This window comes from Camelina sativa, chromosome 12, assembly GCF_000633955.1.
Source record: "Camelina sativa cultivar DH55 chromosome 12, Cs, whole genome shotgun sequence".
In the NCBI taxonomy this organism is placed as follows: Eukaryota; Viridiplantae; Streptophyta; class Magnoliopsida; order Brassicales; family Brassicaceae; genus Camelina; species Camelina sativa.
Genome location: NC_025696.1, coordinates 25677958 through 25695104, shown reverse-complemented (window position 1 = coordinate 25695104; position 17147 = coordinate 25677958). Strand labels below are relative to the sequence as shown.

The 17147-nt window shown below is 43.9% G+C and overlaps 1 protein-coding gene across 1 annotated transcript; it reads left to right on the top strand.

The window, feature by feature from the left end:
* Positions 2955 to 4153, top strand: LOC104733843. Its single transcript, XM_010453383.1, has 2 exons — positions 2955 to 3528; positions 3612 to 4153. Exons 1-2 carry the CDS (start codon positions 2955 to 2957, stop codon positions 4151 to 4153), a joined length of 1116 nt encoding a protein of 371 aa, XP_010451685.1.

Here is a 17147-nt window from a genome sequence, read left to right as displayed (position 1 = left end):
TACATATTACAATTGAGTTAAGTTAGTGATGATACTAAGTCAGTTATGAGAGATAATAAAACTTTGAAAGCTATAAGACATTACCGCAAATGTCCTGAAATATCTCTCTTGAATGTGTTTAGGAGTAACCTTCCAGCTGTAGTAAGGACCATCGAATTTCCTTCTAAATATTCCAGAGATCACGCGAGAAATCTTTCCTTTGTGTCTGTTAAACCTGTCACAAAACAAACACAATCAGTCTTAACCAATACAAAGTAACACAATCAGTATTATCGAAACAATCAAACACAACCTCTACTTAATGAACAAAACAATCAATCTCAACCTACCACTAAGAGCAAAGAGAACAATCTCAATCTCAATTGCAAAACAAAACAAACAATCTCAATCTCAACTTAATCAACAAAACAAACAATCTCAATCTCAAAACAAACAGTCAATCTCAACCTACCAAACAATAAAACACAACCTCTAACTCAACCTAACTCTAAGAGCAAAAAACACAACCTCTAACTCAACCTAACTCTAAGAGAAATTACCATAGAGTCTCAACGTCGGGGATGGGATCGACAGACAGAACTGGGAGATGTTGTCGGCCTGGAAGAGCTAGCATTGCATCTAACAAACCTTGGTAGTCTTGTTCGGCAGGATTAGGAATAGGGTTTTCTTCTTCGGCATGATTGGGATTAGGGTTTACTTCTTCGTAATCCTCTTCTTGTTCTTGTATAAGTGGAGGAAGAGGAGGCGGTGGTTGAGGAGCAAGAACCGGTGCTTGAGAACCAACCCGCGGTTGTTGGGAACCAACCCGCGGTGGGGGAGAAACAACCCGAAGTGGTGGAGAAGCAACCCGCAGTGGTTGAGAAGCAGGAGGCGATTGTTGTGTCCTCGGCGGAAACTGGGACGGCATAGTTCTATACGAATTACTCACGGACTGAGAGCCTGATGGATTCGAGGAGTGAGACGACGTTCCGACACCACTTCGACCTCCGCGTGAAGTCGCACCATTGGAGGCCTGATTAACTGCGGCTCCAATGGGTTCCCTCGCACCATTGGAGGCCTGATTAACGGCGGCAGAACTGGGATTAGTCGCACCATTATAAACCCTAACACCTCCAGCGGATCTGGCTCCGCGACCCCTACCACCTCCAGCTGATTTGCCTCCGCGACCCCTACCAGCCTTTAGAGAGAGTTTAGAAAGAGGAGAGATTTGAGAGAAGAAGAGGCGAGATTTGATCAATTGAGAGGAAGAGGAGAGATTCGAGAGGAGAAAGAAGAGAGAGTTGAAAGGTTTTCGAAACTTTGTCAAAATAGAAAGAGAGAAACAAGAGAATTTGTTGTGTTCTTTGCCTAGTAATTAACGAAGAGGAGTCGCAAAGAGGTCGCAAAAGAGACACACATACTAAAAAATTTGCCTAGTAATTAACGAAGAGGAGTCGCAAAGTGGTCGCAAAAGAGACACATAAAAAAAAAAGGGGGAATATTACGCGCCTAAACCTTGGCAAAAATAATAAAATGGTTAAACTTAGTAACACAATGGTCACAGAAGGGTAGCGAAATCGTCGCAAATTCAGTAGCAAGATAGTCGCAAAAATCAAGAGTCCCAAAGTTAGTAACAAGTTAGTCGCAATGTGTTACCCTTTTGTGACTCTCCGACTTTGGTCACAATACAAATTTTTGGAATCTATAATTTTTGCACAATTCTATTGATATCAATCAACAATATGGACTCATGATTGTCTTATAGTGTATATGGAATAGTTTATGACCTTTAAATATTGTTTTTATATCTTTGTTTTGCAATTTTTATAGAATCCTAAACCTTCTTATGAAATAACATGTATATTCTTTACAATGATTTAGATATTATGAAATGTTTGTGTCTAAATACTAAAACGGAAAGCTTTGACAAAGTTTATATGACTGATATTGATCAATTTAAAGTGAAAATGTGTATAGAAACATGTTAACATTTCTCTAATGTGAAATTTCAAATTCAACAAATCGAGAGTTGCTAAAAAGTCGCAAACCAGTAGCTAATTCAGGTGTTAGTCGCTAAACAGTCGCAAAAGAAGTTGCAAATAAGTCGCACATGTCGTAGCAACTTCGTCGCAAAAAATAGGAGTTAGCAAGTTATCGATAAATAAACTTGTGACCCGAGTATACGTTGCAAAATCGTTGCTAATTTGTGACTCTTTGTGTTTTACAAATTATTGTCACTGAACAGTCTCAAAATGCGATTGTTTTGCGACTATAATGTTTCCGTCGTAAATTTGCGACTGTTTTGCTTCTTCTTTACATTTAGTCGGGAAACAGTCGTAACTCAATCGCTAAGTGGTTGCTATTTTTTGCGACTGAACAAAGAGTCACAACTGGTAGTCGCTAAATGCAGGTTTTCTTGTAGTGACCCTATGACTATCGAATGCTGACTCTGTTCCAATTCTCTTTGGCGGATAAAGCACTTAGATGGCTGAACTTGTTGGATGCTGGATCACTCACCACTTGGGCGCAATGTAGAGCTGCTTTCTTGAATCACTTCTACACCAAGTCACGCTCAGCCAAGCTGCGAAGCAAGATCACTACATTCTCGCAAGGAGGCATGGAATCATTTTGTGAAGCATGGGAAAGGTTCAAGGAATATCTTCGCGATTGCCCTCACCACGGTTACACTCAAGAGAATCTAATGAATATTTTCTATGGGGGCATCGAACAGAAGTATCAAATGGCATTGGACACAGCCAGCTAGGGAGATTTCTCCACCAACACCGCAATCGAAGCCAATGCACTTATAGAGAACATTGCGGCCAGCAATAGCAATCACGGCACTGACTATGACTGTACGGTTCGGGTCAATGCGGTCGAGACTGATGCTATTAAAGATCTCACGGCCAAGGTGAATCTCCTGCTGAAAAGGGAGCACCAAGGGGTTAACATGTGCGAGGAACAAGCTGGGGGATATGGGAGGACAAGGGAACTTCCAAAATCGAGGTTTTAACCAGAATTTTAGGAATCATCCTATTCTGTCCTACAGGAGCAACAATGTCGAGAACCTCCAGGATCAGGTCTACCCACCGCGACCTCAACAGAGCAACTTTGCACATGGATTCCAGAACAAGGGTACAGGTTTTGGTGGATCGAATTTTCAACAGAAACCTCAGGTCAACAACTTCGCGCAAGGGTATCAACCGGTTGCACAGCAGGCAGCAGTCTCACAGGAGAGCAAACTGGAACAGATTATGCATGCTCTGATGGAGAACCAGAAGAAAAACGCCACTAAGGTGACTGTCAAGATCGACAACATGTACTCTGAGCTGAATGGGAGAATTGAATCGTTAAATTCTCACATGAGAGTGTTGGAGAACCAAGTGGCACAATCCGCGGCTAGAGTCAAAGCACCTCCAGGGATACTTCCAGGGAAGAACGAGGCTAATCCAAAAGAATATGTGAATGCCGTCACCCTTGAAGCGGCAAGGAGCTTCCGGAACCGCAACAGAAAGCAGGGAATGACCAATCCAGCGGTGAGACTGACCAGTCTAAAACACAAAATCATGAAGGCAACCATGAAAAAGTTCTCAACAACATTCCTGATGATGTGGTAAAACATGGACCAACAGTTCCTGAAGAAAAACAACCCAGCGGACCACAGCAACCCTATGCACCCAGACTACCTTTCCCTACTTGCCGCAAGTCAAAGATTCAAGAGCGAAAGTATGAGAAGCTGAAGTCAGTAGTAGGAGAGCTTCAGGTTAGACTCCCTTTCATCGAAGCAGTAAGGATGGTTCCAGCTCATAAGAAGTATATGGAAGAGATTCTAACAGACAAGCTCAGTCTGGAGAAGGGAGTGATGTACCTCACACAAGAGTGCAGTTCTATGCTCCAAAATCGAATGCCTAAAAAATGTGGGGATCCAGGACCATTTACTCTACCTTGCACGATAGGAGATCTCAAATTCAACAAATGTCTCTACGATTTAGGAGCGAGCGTGAGCCTTATGCCACTCAGCGTTGCCACGCGACTTGGCCTCTACAGCTTTAAACCGACCCAAGTCACCCTCATCCTTGCTGATCGTTCCAACGTCGAGAAGGGGTATTGGAGAACTTGCCAGTGCAAATTGGTAACTGCTACATCCCTACAGATTTCATCGTTTGAAACTTGATGAGGAATCCCAAGAACCAATCCTACTTGGAAGACCCTTCTAGGCCACGGCTGGTGCGATGATAAACGTTAAAGAGGGAAAGATCGATTTGCACATGGATGATCTAATTTTGAGATTCAACCTAGAGAAAGCAGCTAAGAAACCTACAATCGATGGTCAAACCTTTTGGGTTGATACAATAGGCGAAATAGCTGATGAGCTTTATGATGAGGTATGTACAAGGGATCATCTGGCTGTCGCATTGACAAAGAAGGAACCAGAGCTGGGATATCTGTCTGAGGAGACTAAGGATTTGGCCAGGACACTCGATGCTGCAGCAGTTCTGAAACATGAAGTCCTATTCATCTATCTGCAACCTGGACTGACTGATTCGGAAACTGGACTGACTGATGCAACTCCTCCTGTGGAAGCATCCTTTAAGGGCAATGTATTGACCATTCCAGGCGACAGATCAGCTGATCCCGAAACTTGCCCTGGGAGAAAATCGAATCAGGAGGATTGGAGTGAACTCAAAGCTCCAAAGTTGGACTTAAAGCCACTCCCTGAAGGGCTAAGGTACGCTTATCTGGGACCTAACTCCACATATCCGGTTATCATTAACTCTAACCTGAACAATGTTGAAACCGCACTCTTGCTCTGCGAGTTAAGGAAATATAGGAAGGCTTTGGGCTATTCCTTAGATGACATTTCAGGTATATCACCGGAGTTGTGCTCACATCGGATTCACCTTGAAGATCCATCTAAGTCTTCCATCGAACACCAAAGGAGGCTAAATTCGAACCTCAAGGAAATGGTGAAGAAGGAGATCCTTAAACTGTTGGGAGCCGGAGTGATTTTCCCAATCTCTGACAGCACTTGGGTGAGCCCAGTCCATGTAGTGCCAAAGAAAAGAGGGGTGACAGTAGTTGCAAATGAGAAAAACGAGTTGATCCCCACCAGGACACTAACAGGGCATCGCATGTGTATCGACTACCGCAAGTTCAATGCAGCCACAAGGAAGGACCACTTCCCTCTTCTATTCATTGACCAAATGCTTGAGCGTTTAGTGAACCACCCTTACTACTGCTTCTTGGATGGTTACTCTGGTTTCTTCCAAATTCCGATTCACCTGGATGATCAGGAGAAGACCACTTTCACTTGCCCCTATGGCACATTCGCTTACCGACGAATGCCTTTTGGGTTGTGCAATGCCCCAGCCACCTTCCAGCGCTGCATGATGTCGATCTTCTCCGACTTGATTGAGGAAATTATGGAAGTATTTATGGATGATTTTTCGGTGTATGGCTCATCCTTCTCCTCCTGTTTATCCAACTTGTGCAAAGTGCTTCAACGCTGTGTGGATAAACAACTTGTGCTGAATTGGGAGAAATGCCATTTCATGGTCACCAATGGGATTTTTCTTGGCCATCGAATTTCTGAGAGAAGGATAGAAGTCGACAAAGCCAAGATAGAGGTCATGTCCAGTCTGCAACCTCCGAAAACAGTTAAAGACATTCGCAATTTCCTTGGCCATGCTGGGTTTTATCGAAGGTTCATAAAGGATTTTTCCAAGATAGCCAGACCACTCACCCAGCTACTATGCAAGGAAATCTCTTTTGAGTTTACTGCAGATTGTTTGGAGGCCTTCCTAACAATCAAACAAGCACTGATCTCGGCTCCAATAGTCCAACCACCTGATCGGGATCTACCATTCGAAGTTATGTGCGATGCAAGTGATTTTGCTGTGGGAGCGGTTTTAGGACAACGCAAGGATGGTAAGTTGCATGTTGTTTACTAAGCTAGCAGGACACTCGATGGGACACAGACCAAGTACGCCACAACGGAAAAGGAATTACTCGCCATAGTCTTTGCCTTTGAAAAGTTCATGTCCTATCTGGTCGGATCCAAGGTTATTGTGCACACAGATCACGCCGCACTGCGCTACTTGTTAACTAAGAAATATGCTAAACCGAGATTGCTGCGATGGATACTACTACTGCAAGAGTTCGATCTTGAGATAAGGGACAAAAAGAGGATTGAGAATGGGGTTGCAGACCACCTTTCTCGGCTGAGAATCGATGAAGAGATCCCCATAATGACCGAATCCCTGAGGAGAATGTGTATGTGGTTGCAGCCTTCATCGACTGCTACAAAGAGAAAGCCGATGTTAAGGTACTTCAACAGACAGTTAACGATTCGCCATGGTATGCCGATATCGCAAACTATTTGTGTGCTGTAGAAGAACCTCCGAACTTCACTGGATATGCTAAGAAGAAGTTCCTCAGAGATGTGCAACGCTACTTCTGGGATGAGCCTTTTCTTTACAAGCATTATGCTGATGGCCTCTTTAGGAGATGTGTTCCAGAATCGGAAGTCCAAGGAATTCTTTTTCACTGCCACGGTTCTAGCTACGCGGGACACTTCGCTACTTTCAAAACCGCGACAAAGGTGCTCCAAGCAGGCCTCTGGTGGCCTACTTTATTCCGAGTTGCACACGACTTTGTCTCCCGATGCGACTCTTGCCAGCGACGTGGGAACATCAGCAAGCGGAACGAGATGCCACAAAACTTTATCTTGGAGATTGAGGTGTTTGACTGTTAGGGAATCGACTTCATGGGGCCTTTTCTACCCTCTTATGGCAATCTTTACATACTTGTTGCAGTGGATTACGTTTCCAAATGGGTTGAAGTTGTTGCAAGTCCTACTAATGATTCGAAGGTGGTACTCAAGATGTTCAAGCACATAATGTTTCCACGGTTTGGTGTTCCTAGGGTGGTAATAAGCGATGGGGGCACTCACTTTATCAACAAGCTTTTTGCAAACCTTTTGCGAAAACATGGCGTGACACACAAGGTTGCTACCCCTTACCATCCACAGACCAGTGGGCAGGTCGAGATATCTAATCGAGAAATCAAGAGCATCTTGGAGAAGACAGTCAACTCAACCAGAAAGGATTGGTCCTTAACACTCGATGAAGCACTATGGGCATATCGGACTGTTTACAAAACACCCATCAGCACCACCACTTTCCGGCTAGTTTATGGGAAATCATGTCACTTGCCTGTTGAGTTTGAGTATCATTCCTTATGGGCGACCAAGCAGATGAACTTCAACGTCAAGACCGCAGCAGAAAGACGCCTTATTCAGCTGAATGAGCTTGATGAGATCCGCATGGATGCTTATGAGAACACCAAGATATACAAGGAAAGGACCAAAGCCTTACACGACAAGAAGATTATCCCCAGGGATTTTGCTGCGAACGATTTGGTCCTTCTTTTCAACTCAAGGCTGAAGATATTTCCCGGGAAGCTGCGTTCCCGTTGGTCCGGACCTTTTCGAATCAAGGAAGTCATGCCTTATGGTGCTGTTGTACTTTGGGACCAAGAAGGCAAAGAATTCACTGTAAATGGCCAACGTCTTAAACCGTACCTAGCGGAGTATGACCCGATTGAGACTTCCCTCCCTCTGGAAGAACCACAAGCTGTTTAGGCAGTAAGACAAGTCAGGCTCGAGACTATAAACAAGCGCTAATGGGAGGCAACCCAAAGGGTATGCATTTGCTTACCCTTCTCTTTTTGGTTTTGTTTTTCTTTTCTTACGAAATTTGCTATTTTTGTATTCTTTACAGAGTCACTCGAGAATCACGTTTGTTAGTGAGTTTTGTTTGAACAGGTTCTAAACGCAGAAGATGCTAAACCCTTTTCAAGGGACGTTCCGTGGTGGTCATGATCAGCTAATCCAATTCTCGATTGACTAATCCCCGTTCCAGGTAAGTAAAATCGAGGGACGCAAAAAAAAAAAATTGGTTTTCGGGTTTATGAACTTAAATTGAACCGGGTTAAACCGGATCCGTGTTCACACCCCATAAAATCTAATTTCTTTTCTTCTTCCTTCCTTGCCGTCCACAAACTCGATTTCCCTCTCCTCTCAAATCCTCTCTTGTTTGATTCAAATTTTGGGTTTCTTCAACTTGATTTTTCATCCTTTACCCAACCCAATTTTTGTGCCAATCATTCGAACAAGGTAAGTACTTCCTCTCCCAATTTATATTCGGTTTCGGCGATTCCAAGGTTTTCACTTCTCGATTTTTGAGATTTATGCTATTCTCTCCTCTTCTTTACCGTTGATGAGTGCATTAGTGAGATTGATTGTCCTACATAAATCTTGGAGCTAGATTTAGGTTGCAATAGCTTGAATTTGGCATAGGCTTGTAACATGGATTGATTTAGCTTAGGGAATTTTCGATTGCTTCGATATTTCTCATATGTTGGCTATTTACTCTTTTGTAGACAATGCCTAAATGAAGCCGTAGCGGTAAGGAGACTGCCACTCCTTCCGAAGAACCGCCAACGAGAGTTTGGAGTGATGAAGATACTAAGGGTTTGAAGCTACTTGGACAATGCAAGATGGAGCCAACTTGTTTCGTTGATCGGGAGCTCTTTGAGAAGATGGGTATGCTGTCGGATGTTGATGAGTTGGTGAAAAATATGGGATTTGGTACTTTCGCTGAGCAAGCATGGGACTTGCATGATCGGCTTGCAAGAGAGTTTCTTGCCACTGTGCAAGTGGATTCGTCAGGCGGCTCTGATATGATGGCCGAGCAGTGTTCGATCAGCTTCTTCCTACTTAAGAAACACTATGTCATCTCCATGTTTGATATATGTGACATATTCGGTTTCCCCAGAAACACATTGTGCACGATGGAGAAGCTCGACAGTAGGATAGAAATTTGGAAGCTTATTGCTGCTGGGCAATATGCTTCTCGGAGCGCCAGACAGTCTCGCATCCGCAACCCCGTCCTCCGAATCACGGCGAAGTTCCTGAGTAACACAATTTATGCTAGGGCTGAGACTAGCACATTGCAGTTACCTGAGTGGTGGATGTTTTTCCATGGTCTTCGCAGGTTCCTTCATGCTCCGGATTCCCCTCTGTACCAGCAAACTCATGATGTCAACTTTGGCTTCCTGCTATCTAAGTAGTTTGAGCAGGTTCGGAGGAACATGGCTCATGCTAAGAACAAAAGAGTTCTCATCAGCAGTTTGGTGACCCCTATCATCGAGTATTGCGGCGTTGTTTTGCCTCCGCACGCTATGGTGTCACAGCGGAAGTTGCTTGACCTCAAGTACATGTTTACTAGTGACATTTTGGTGAGACACAACTTCTGCTATCGCTTCCAGACCAAGACCGGTCAGCTTCGTTATATACTGATCCCTATGCCTTTCGTCACCTCCCTCCGCAAGGTTAAGAACATCGATTTTGATCCTCCTGTTGACATCCTTATGGATATTGACGATGTTCTTTTGGGAGAGGAGCGAGAGCCTGCAGCCCTCTGATCCCGTAGCCGCCCACAACCCACGGGGACATGTACCCCTTCACAGTCGTCTCAACCGTTTCCACCATTTCCTCCTTTTGATGTGAACCAGTTTCTTGCTGCACCACCTAAGGAGCCAGCTCGAACCGAGTTTGAGAGATGGGTCTACGACACACAGCGGAAGAACAATATGTTGCTCACTTGATTGGCTACTTGGCTCCAGAGTCTCGCACCATCCTGCTTCGCACCACCTCCAGCAGCTCACATCGATACCGAAGACGAGGAGGATGCAGCGACTGAGCCTCTTGGGTCTGACCATTCCGCGACGTCCTCACCATCTCAGCAGACCTGACCCGTAGCTACCTATTTCTTTTCTGTTTCTTTTCTAGGATTATTATTTTTATCTTTTGATTTTTCTTGTCGGAGGTTTCTTTTCCTTAGCTTTGCTTTCACACCGGGACGGTGTGAAGTAAGTCCGGGGGAGGGATGTCTCCAAGTTACTAATGTCGTTTTCTTTAGTTGTTTCTTTTGATTTTTCTTTTATTTGAGTCTGTTTGTCGTGTCTAAAAAAAAATGGGAAACTATGATCATTTCTAGGAATCTTTTGCTTTGAACTAACACTCTTATGATTACTTTTGTACCTATGATTTGGAATGAAGCTTGGAATGAATATGAGCAGTCTCAACACGCCCCAAAAGACACTCGCCAAGGAGAACACTAGGTTGAACCAGAAGTTATCTCTAGCTTTGACAAGACTTAACCGGATTTAATTTCTTACCTTGGGGCTTGGTATACATTGGACAAGATTCCTCCCTTCAAGCCTTACAAGACATGCATCTCCTCACAAAGTATGCTTCCCCTCTCTCTTCCCTTCAGTACTCAGCTAAAAAAAAAAGAGAGAAGCAAAAAGAGAAAGAGAGGATATAGGTAATAAAAGAAGTGAACCAAGGGTTGTGCGTAAACCCGTGCATCCTTCGGAACTCATGGAAACCTGTCCGTAAGAAAAGAGCAAAGGATTGATTAAAAAAAATAAAATGATACCCTAGAAAATTAGGGAGAAATCAATCCTTTGGAAGTGAGAAAAGAGAGAGGAAAGGGAGCTTAAGAGGAGGTCTTGGGCGATAAGAGGTTGAAGGAGTCAACAGTTCAATGATCGATACTCCCATGGTAAGGCCGCACCTTTTTACTAATCTGATGTAAAGAGACAACGATGGGGAGACTGAAGGTTCTCTAAGGCCGTGGAGTTCAGAGTAGGGAGTGTTGATCCTAATCATGGGCAGAGTACAGAAAGTAGTTCTCAGTTTGATGTGATGAAGAGTGCGAAGAAGAGATCCCCAAGAAAATGTGAGTTTCCACTTTCAAACATTTTCTCTAATCTTGAGTTTTTGTCTGTTCTTGCTTGAGGACAAGCAAAGATTCAAGTCCGGGGGAATTGATGTGTCCGTATTTTATAGGGTTTTAACTATAGTTTTTAGGATTGTTTTGAGTCTTTTCTTAGGTCCAAGTGTACTTTTAGAGTCCTTTTTGTTTTCTGTGAGTCTTTACAGGTCCTAGGTGACTTTAGGAGGAATCTGAGAGTTTTGGGGATGAAAATATGTATCTGGAGCTAAATTGGTTGAAGACTGATCGAGCTAGAAGGCAGATGGAGTGAGAGCAGAAATACGTTCCGGATCGACTGATCCTCGCGAGATCGACCAATCCCATCCCCGACGCAACTTTTCCTTTTTTGTTTTAAACCGACTTTTTAGGGTTTTATTTTATTATTTAAGCACGGGGCCCGACTTTTAGAAAAACAACTTTTATTCTATGCCGTTTTGAGCACTTGTAAGCTTGGGAGAAGATCTCTTATCCTTTCTAACCCTTTGGAGAAGAATTCTGAACCCTATTATCTTCTCTTGCAATTTAATTATGACTTCTTCATCCTTGATTTGCTGTGCTTTGATTTCGATGTCTGAGTAGTCTCTCTGTTGGGTTTCGGGTTTCAAAAGGGGTTTTATGATTCACTGATTTAGGTTGTTAGATTCGGGATTGATCTATTGTGTTCTTCATCTATTGTTGTTCTTATTGCTTAAACTAGATTAGCTACCTATTTTATGATCTTAGGTTAAATTCATCTAGACATCAAAAGTGTTGTTGAATTGCTTGAAAAGAACATAGGTGAGCAAGGTGATCCTTAGCCAACGACAGTTGAAGTTGGGGCACCTTGTGAACATAATCGAACTAGAATTTATTGCTTACTAGGATTGTTTAGATTCAAACAATGGTTTAGGATTCATTTGATGCCTTGCATAGATGACTAATACTGCGACAGTAGGTTAGTTTTATATTTGAGATTCGAGTTCAAGAACGGTTCCTAAAGCTATCCCAATCCATCACCCAATTTCATGATCATAACTCTTGATTGATTCCCTGCGCCCAATACTTTCTCTTAATTTTACAAACTCTTATTTATTTTCTGTTTTGTTCAGTTACTTGAAAAACAATCCTCTTATTGCTTTAGCTATACTCGGTCTATATAATTTCATAGTGTATCGTTTGGTCTATGTGGATTCGATCCTGAAGTGCTACGACGACACCACTAGATAGTGGTTGAGTGTGCTTCGGGTTATTGATTTAACTCTAGATCAAACTTGTCTTACTGATGTGATTCTTGATACTGGTGCTTCGCATCATATGATAGGCGATTGTTCTATCTTACATGATGTTGTTGATATTATACCCTCTTCTGTCACAAAACCTGATGGTACAGCGTCCCGCGCTACCAAACGAGGCGTTCTTCCTCTAAACTCCACCTATAAGCTTTGCGACGTCCTCTATGTTCCTGACTTTGATTGCACTTTGATTTATGTATCTAAGCTGCTTAAACAAACGGGTTCTATTGCGATATTCACTGACACTTTGTATTTCTTACAGGACCGTTTTTTGAGTACTTTGATTGGGGTGGGGGAAGAACGTGAGGGAGTGTATTACTTTACGAGTGTTCTCGCTGCTAGGGTCCACACAGCTTCGTCGGTTCAAGCGTCGTTCGGAGCCTTGTGGCATAAAAGACTAGGACATCCCTCTACTAGTGTTTTACTTTCATTACCAGAATGTAGCCAATCTCCGCATGATGTTGGCAAGATTGCAAGTTGTGAAATATGTTTTCGTGCTAAACAAACACGTGATTCTTTTCCTATTAGTATCAATAAAACAATGGAATATTTTTGTTTGGTTCATTGCGATGTCTGGGGTCCATATCGAACACCATCTACCACCGGTGCTGTTTAGTTTCTTACTCTTGCCGATGATTACTCACGCTCCGTTTGGACATATCTTATGTCTGCGAAGTTTGAGGTTTCTCAACTCATACGCAATTTCTGTGCCATGACCGAACGATAATTCTCCAAACATGTATGCATAATCTGTAGTGACAATGGTACCGAGTTTATGTGTCTCACTTCTTACTTCCAAGAACACGGTATTCTTCACCAAACATCCTGTGTGTATACTCCACAACAAAACGGTCGGGCGGAGCGTAAACATCGTCACATTTTAAATGTGGCTCGCGCTTGTCTCTTTCAAGGCAATCTCCCTATTAAGTTTTGGGGGGAAAGCATCCTTACCGCTACTCACCTCATTAATCGGACACCATCCTCTGTTTTGAAAGGCAAAACTCCATATGAAGTTTTGTTTGGTACACGCCCTTCGTATGACATGCTCCGCACATTTGGTTGTTTGTGTTATGCACACATTCGTCATCGGGATAAAGATAAATTCAAGTCTCGCAGCCGCAAATGCGTCTTTCTTGGCTACCCTCATGGTAAGAAGGCTTGGCGTCTTTATGATCTTGACACTGGTCAGATTTTTGTGAGCCGAGATGTCCGATTTCAAGAGGACGTCTTCCATTTTGCGACACCATCTCAACCTTCTCCTCCGTTACCGTCTCCACCTTTGGTTGTCGCAGAGGATGATTGGTTTGCTCCAGTGGCTCCGGTGTCCTCTCCTACTACCTTGGATTCTTCTCAGTCTATGGTTGTCATTACTTCTACTCATGAACAAACTGCTTCCCAGACGGTACCTTCATATATACCTCCTGTCCCTGAACCTAATCCTACCTCCAGAGCAGTTGTTGACACTAATTCCTCCTCTACATCACCTTACCGACTGATTAGTCCTACGGCTAAAACGGTTCCTACTACCTCTAATCCGGATGACTCCAGATCTTCTTCCCCTGGTCTTCCTGAACTGCTTGGTAAAGGGCATCGTGTTAAGAAACCTTCCATCTTACTCAAGGATTATGTCGTACCCCCAATACCCTCTACTTCTCACGTTCTCTTCTCTGGTCTCCCCACGTCACACTCCTCGAACTCGGTTTCTGGTAAGGTCCTATATCCCTTATCTGATTATCTACATGACGCTGGTTTTTCAGCAAATCACGTTGCATTTCTCGCGGCCATACTCGACAGTACGGAACCTAAACACTTCAAGGATGTCGTACTGATCAAGGAATGGTGTGAAGCTATGCAGAAAGAAATCGATGCTCTTGAGGCCAATCATACATGGGATTTAACCGACTTACCGGTGGGGAAGAGAGCTATTAACTGCAAATGGGTTTACAAGCTCAAGTTCAACTCTAAAGGTTCACTTGAGCGCCATAAAGCTCGCCTTGTTGTAAAAGGTAATCATCAAAAGGAGGGAACAGATTTTAAGGAGACTTTTGCTCCAGTCGCCAAGATGACAACGGTTCGTTCTCTCTTGGCTGTTGCTGCTGCAAAGGACTGGGAAGTTCACTAGATGGATGTTTATAACGCCTTCCTTCATGGTGATCTTGAAGAGGAAGTGTACATGAAGCTGCCTCATGGTTTTAAATGCTCTGACATGACCAAGGTTTGTCGTTTGCGTAAGTCCTTATACGGTCTTTGTAACAACTCGTCCCGTGGATCTCACTAGCCTCACTGCTAGCCCACTAGCCTCACTGCTAGCCGCCCCAATGGACCCCAAGCTGGCCCTGCAGGGCATCAATCCTAATCCATCACTGTGGATATCCAAATCCACCAGTAGGTTATTGGTGCTCCAGGCGTTCCTCAAACCCTGGTCTCCACCCTTTAACAACCTTCCCACAGGACAAGCTGTCACCAATTGACCTGCAGATCAATTGGTGACAGCTTGTCCTGTGGGAAGGTTGTTAAAGGGTGGGGACCAGGGTTCGAGGACCGCCTGGAACACCAATAACCTACTGGTGGATTGGGATAACCACAGTGATGGGTAATGATCGATGCCCTGCAGGGCCCGTTTGGGGTCCGTTGGGGCGGCTAGCAGTGAGGCTAGTGGGCTCCACGGGACGGGTTGTTACAGTCTTAAACAGGCTCCTCGCTGTTGGTTCGCCAAACTGTCTTCCGCTCTTTGCAACATTGGTTTTACTCAAAGCTATGAAGATTACTCCTTGTTCTCTTATAAGAACGGTTCTACCTATATCCACGTTCTAGTCTATGTTGACGACTTCATCGTTGACGGCAATGATCTCGCTGCTATCAATTGTTTTAAGGATCAACTTCACAAGTGTTTCCATATGAAAGACCTTGGCAAGTTAAAATATTTTCTTGGTATAGAGGTGGCGCGTGGACCGGATGGCTTCTGCCTTCTCAACGCAAGTATGCGCTAGATATTATTAAAGAAGCAGGTATGCTTGCCTACAAAACTTCGGCTGTCCCCATGGAGTTGAGTCACAAACTCGGTTCGGTTGTTATTCCTGTCTTTGACAATCCCGAACAGTATCGCAGACTTGTTGGCCGCTTTATCTATCTCACTATTACGCGTCTTGATCTCTGCTATGCTGTTCATATTCTCTCACAGTTCATGAAAACGCCTCTTGTTGCTCATTGGGAAGCTGCTATACGACTCATCAGCTATCTCAAAGGTTCCTCTGAACAAGGTATCTTTCTTCGGTCTGACAGTCTTTTGTCCCTTACTGCCTATTGTGACGCTGATCATAGTGCTTGTCCACGCACATGACGGTCTCTCTCGGCCTACATTATGTATCTTGGTGATTCGCCTATCTCGTGGAGGACCAAGAAACAAGATACTGTGTCTTCTTCCTCAGCCGAAGCTGAATATCGCTCAATGGCCTTTGCTCTCAAAGAGATCAAATGGTTGAAGGCTTTGGTGACAACTCTTGGTGTTGATCACAAGCATCCTATTCCTTTGTTCTGCGACAGTCAAGCTGCTATTCACATTGCCGCCAACCCTGTCTTCCATGAGAGGACCAAACACATTGAACGTGACTGTCACCAGGTTCGCGATGCAGTCCAGGACAAGTTGATTTCTACTGAACATATTTCTACAAATGATCAAGTTGCCGATCTTCTTACCAAGTCTTTACCTCGACCGGTGTTTGATTATCTTTTGTCCACGTTGGGTATTCGCAACTACGACATACCAACGTGAGGGGGGGTATTAGGATATGTATCAATATATTCTCTAAAGATACGAGTCTATCGTATTAGGCAACTTGTACATGTATAAATACCACACTTTACCATATGGAATAAACAACTTAACATTCTATTCTACAATATTTCAATAATTAATGTGAGAATATTTAACATTAATACAAATTTTTGATTTGGGAATCATGTTTCTTCGTTGGCTTCGAAACACTAGGGTTTTGACTTTTTATCTTGGGCTTTGAACTTCACTTGTTCGTTTTGGTGCTTTATAATTCGTTGTAGCTTTACAGAAAAAACTATTGCACCAGAGTTGCAGGCCTTCTTCGTAGCGGGGGTCATGTATGTCGAGAATCGTGCTGAGATGGTTGCGTACATTCTTGTCAATGTACCAGATCAGCCGAGCTTGTGGAGAGGGAGTCTCGCCATGTCGCCGAGCGTTCCTCTCGCGCCACAGATGATAGATAGTTGTTTGAAAGACATACTTGAGCAGGAATCACTGAAGGAATGGTAGAGCTGGAGAAGTTAGCAGTGGGAGCATGCAGCGCCAGTCCGTTGAGTAGTGAGCAGAAAGCAGAGGTTGCGTGAGATCTTTCCAAATGGCAGCGGCATAAGGACAAGAAAAGAACAGGTGATCTCTTGTTTCTTCCATGCCTGAGCAGAGAACGCAGTTTACTTGTTGTCCCGAGGACCAATGTTTTATGCGATCACCAGTATCCAACCGGTTGTGGATCGCACGCCAGAGTAGGAATGAGTACTTTGGGGTGGAGTACGTGTACCAGACTCCTTTGTACCAGGCGACAGAAGCTTGTGGGCTGCGAATATTATGCCAAGTGTGCCGAGAGGAAAAGGTCTTGGAGAACCGGTTAGACTGAGAGCGCCATAGCGGAATATCTGGAGCATGTGGCAGTCGTGTGGTACGGGTTGCCTGAAGTGCACCTTCAATATCATTCAAAATAGGTAGACGATGGTGTCTCGTCCGGTGTGTGAGCAATGCGTCTTGGACCGTTGCCTCTTGCGTAATCCCCAAGTCTATGAACCCTCTTGTTCCCACTATGTCAATCAATCGACCCATTGGCGACCAGACATCATACCAGAAAGAGGCTGAAGCACCATTATTTATCCCCACCTTATACATTGTCTTAGCCACTTCTCGGTATTTGAGAAGTTTCTTCCACATCCAAGACCCTGCAGTTGAGCCTTCTTTAACCAGCCAAAAGGATCCCTTTGAAATGAGATATGTCCAAATCCAGTTTACCCAGAGGGAATCTTTCCTTGAGAG

What these genes read in the sequence shown, in the direction of transcription:
- LOC104733843 (XM_010453383.1), top strand. Translation starts at nt 2,955, where the DNA reads ATGGGAGGACAAGGGAACTTCCAAAATCGAGGTTTTAACCAGAATTTT. An exon ending in TCCAGCGGTGAGACTGACCA is followed by an intron (nt 3,529 to 3,611) that starts GTCTAAAACACA and finishes ATGGACCAACAG; the next exon opens with TTCCTGAAGAAAAACAACCC.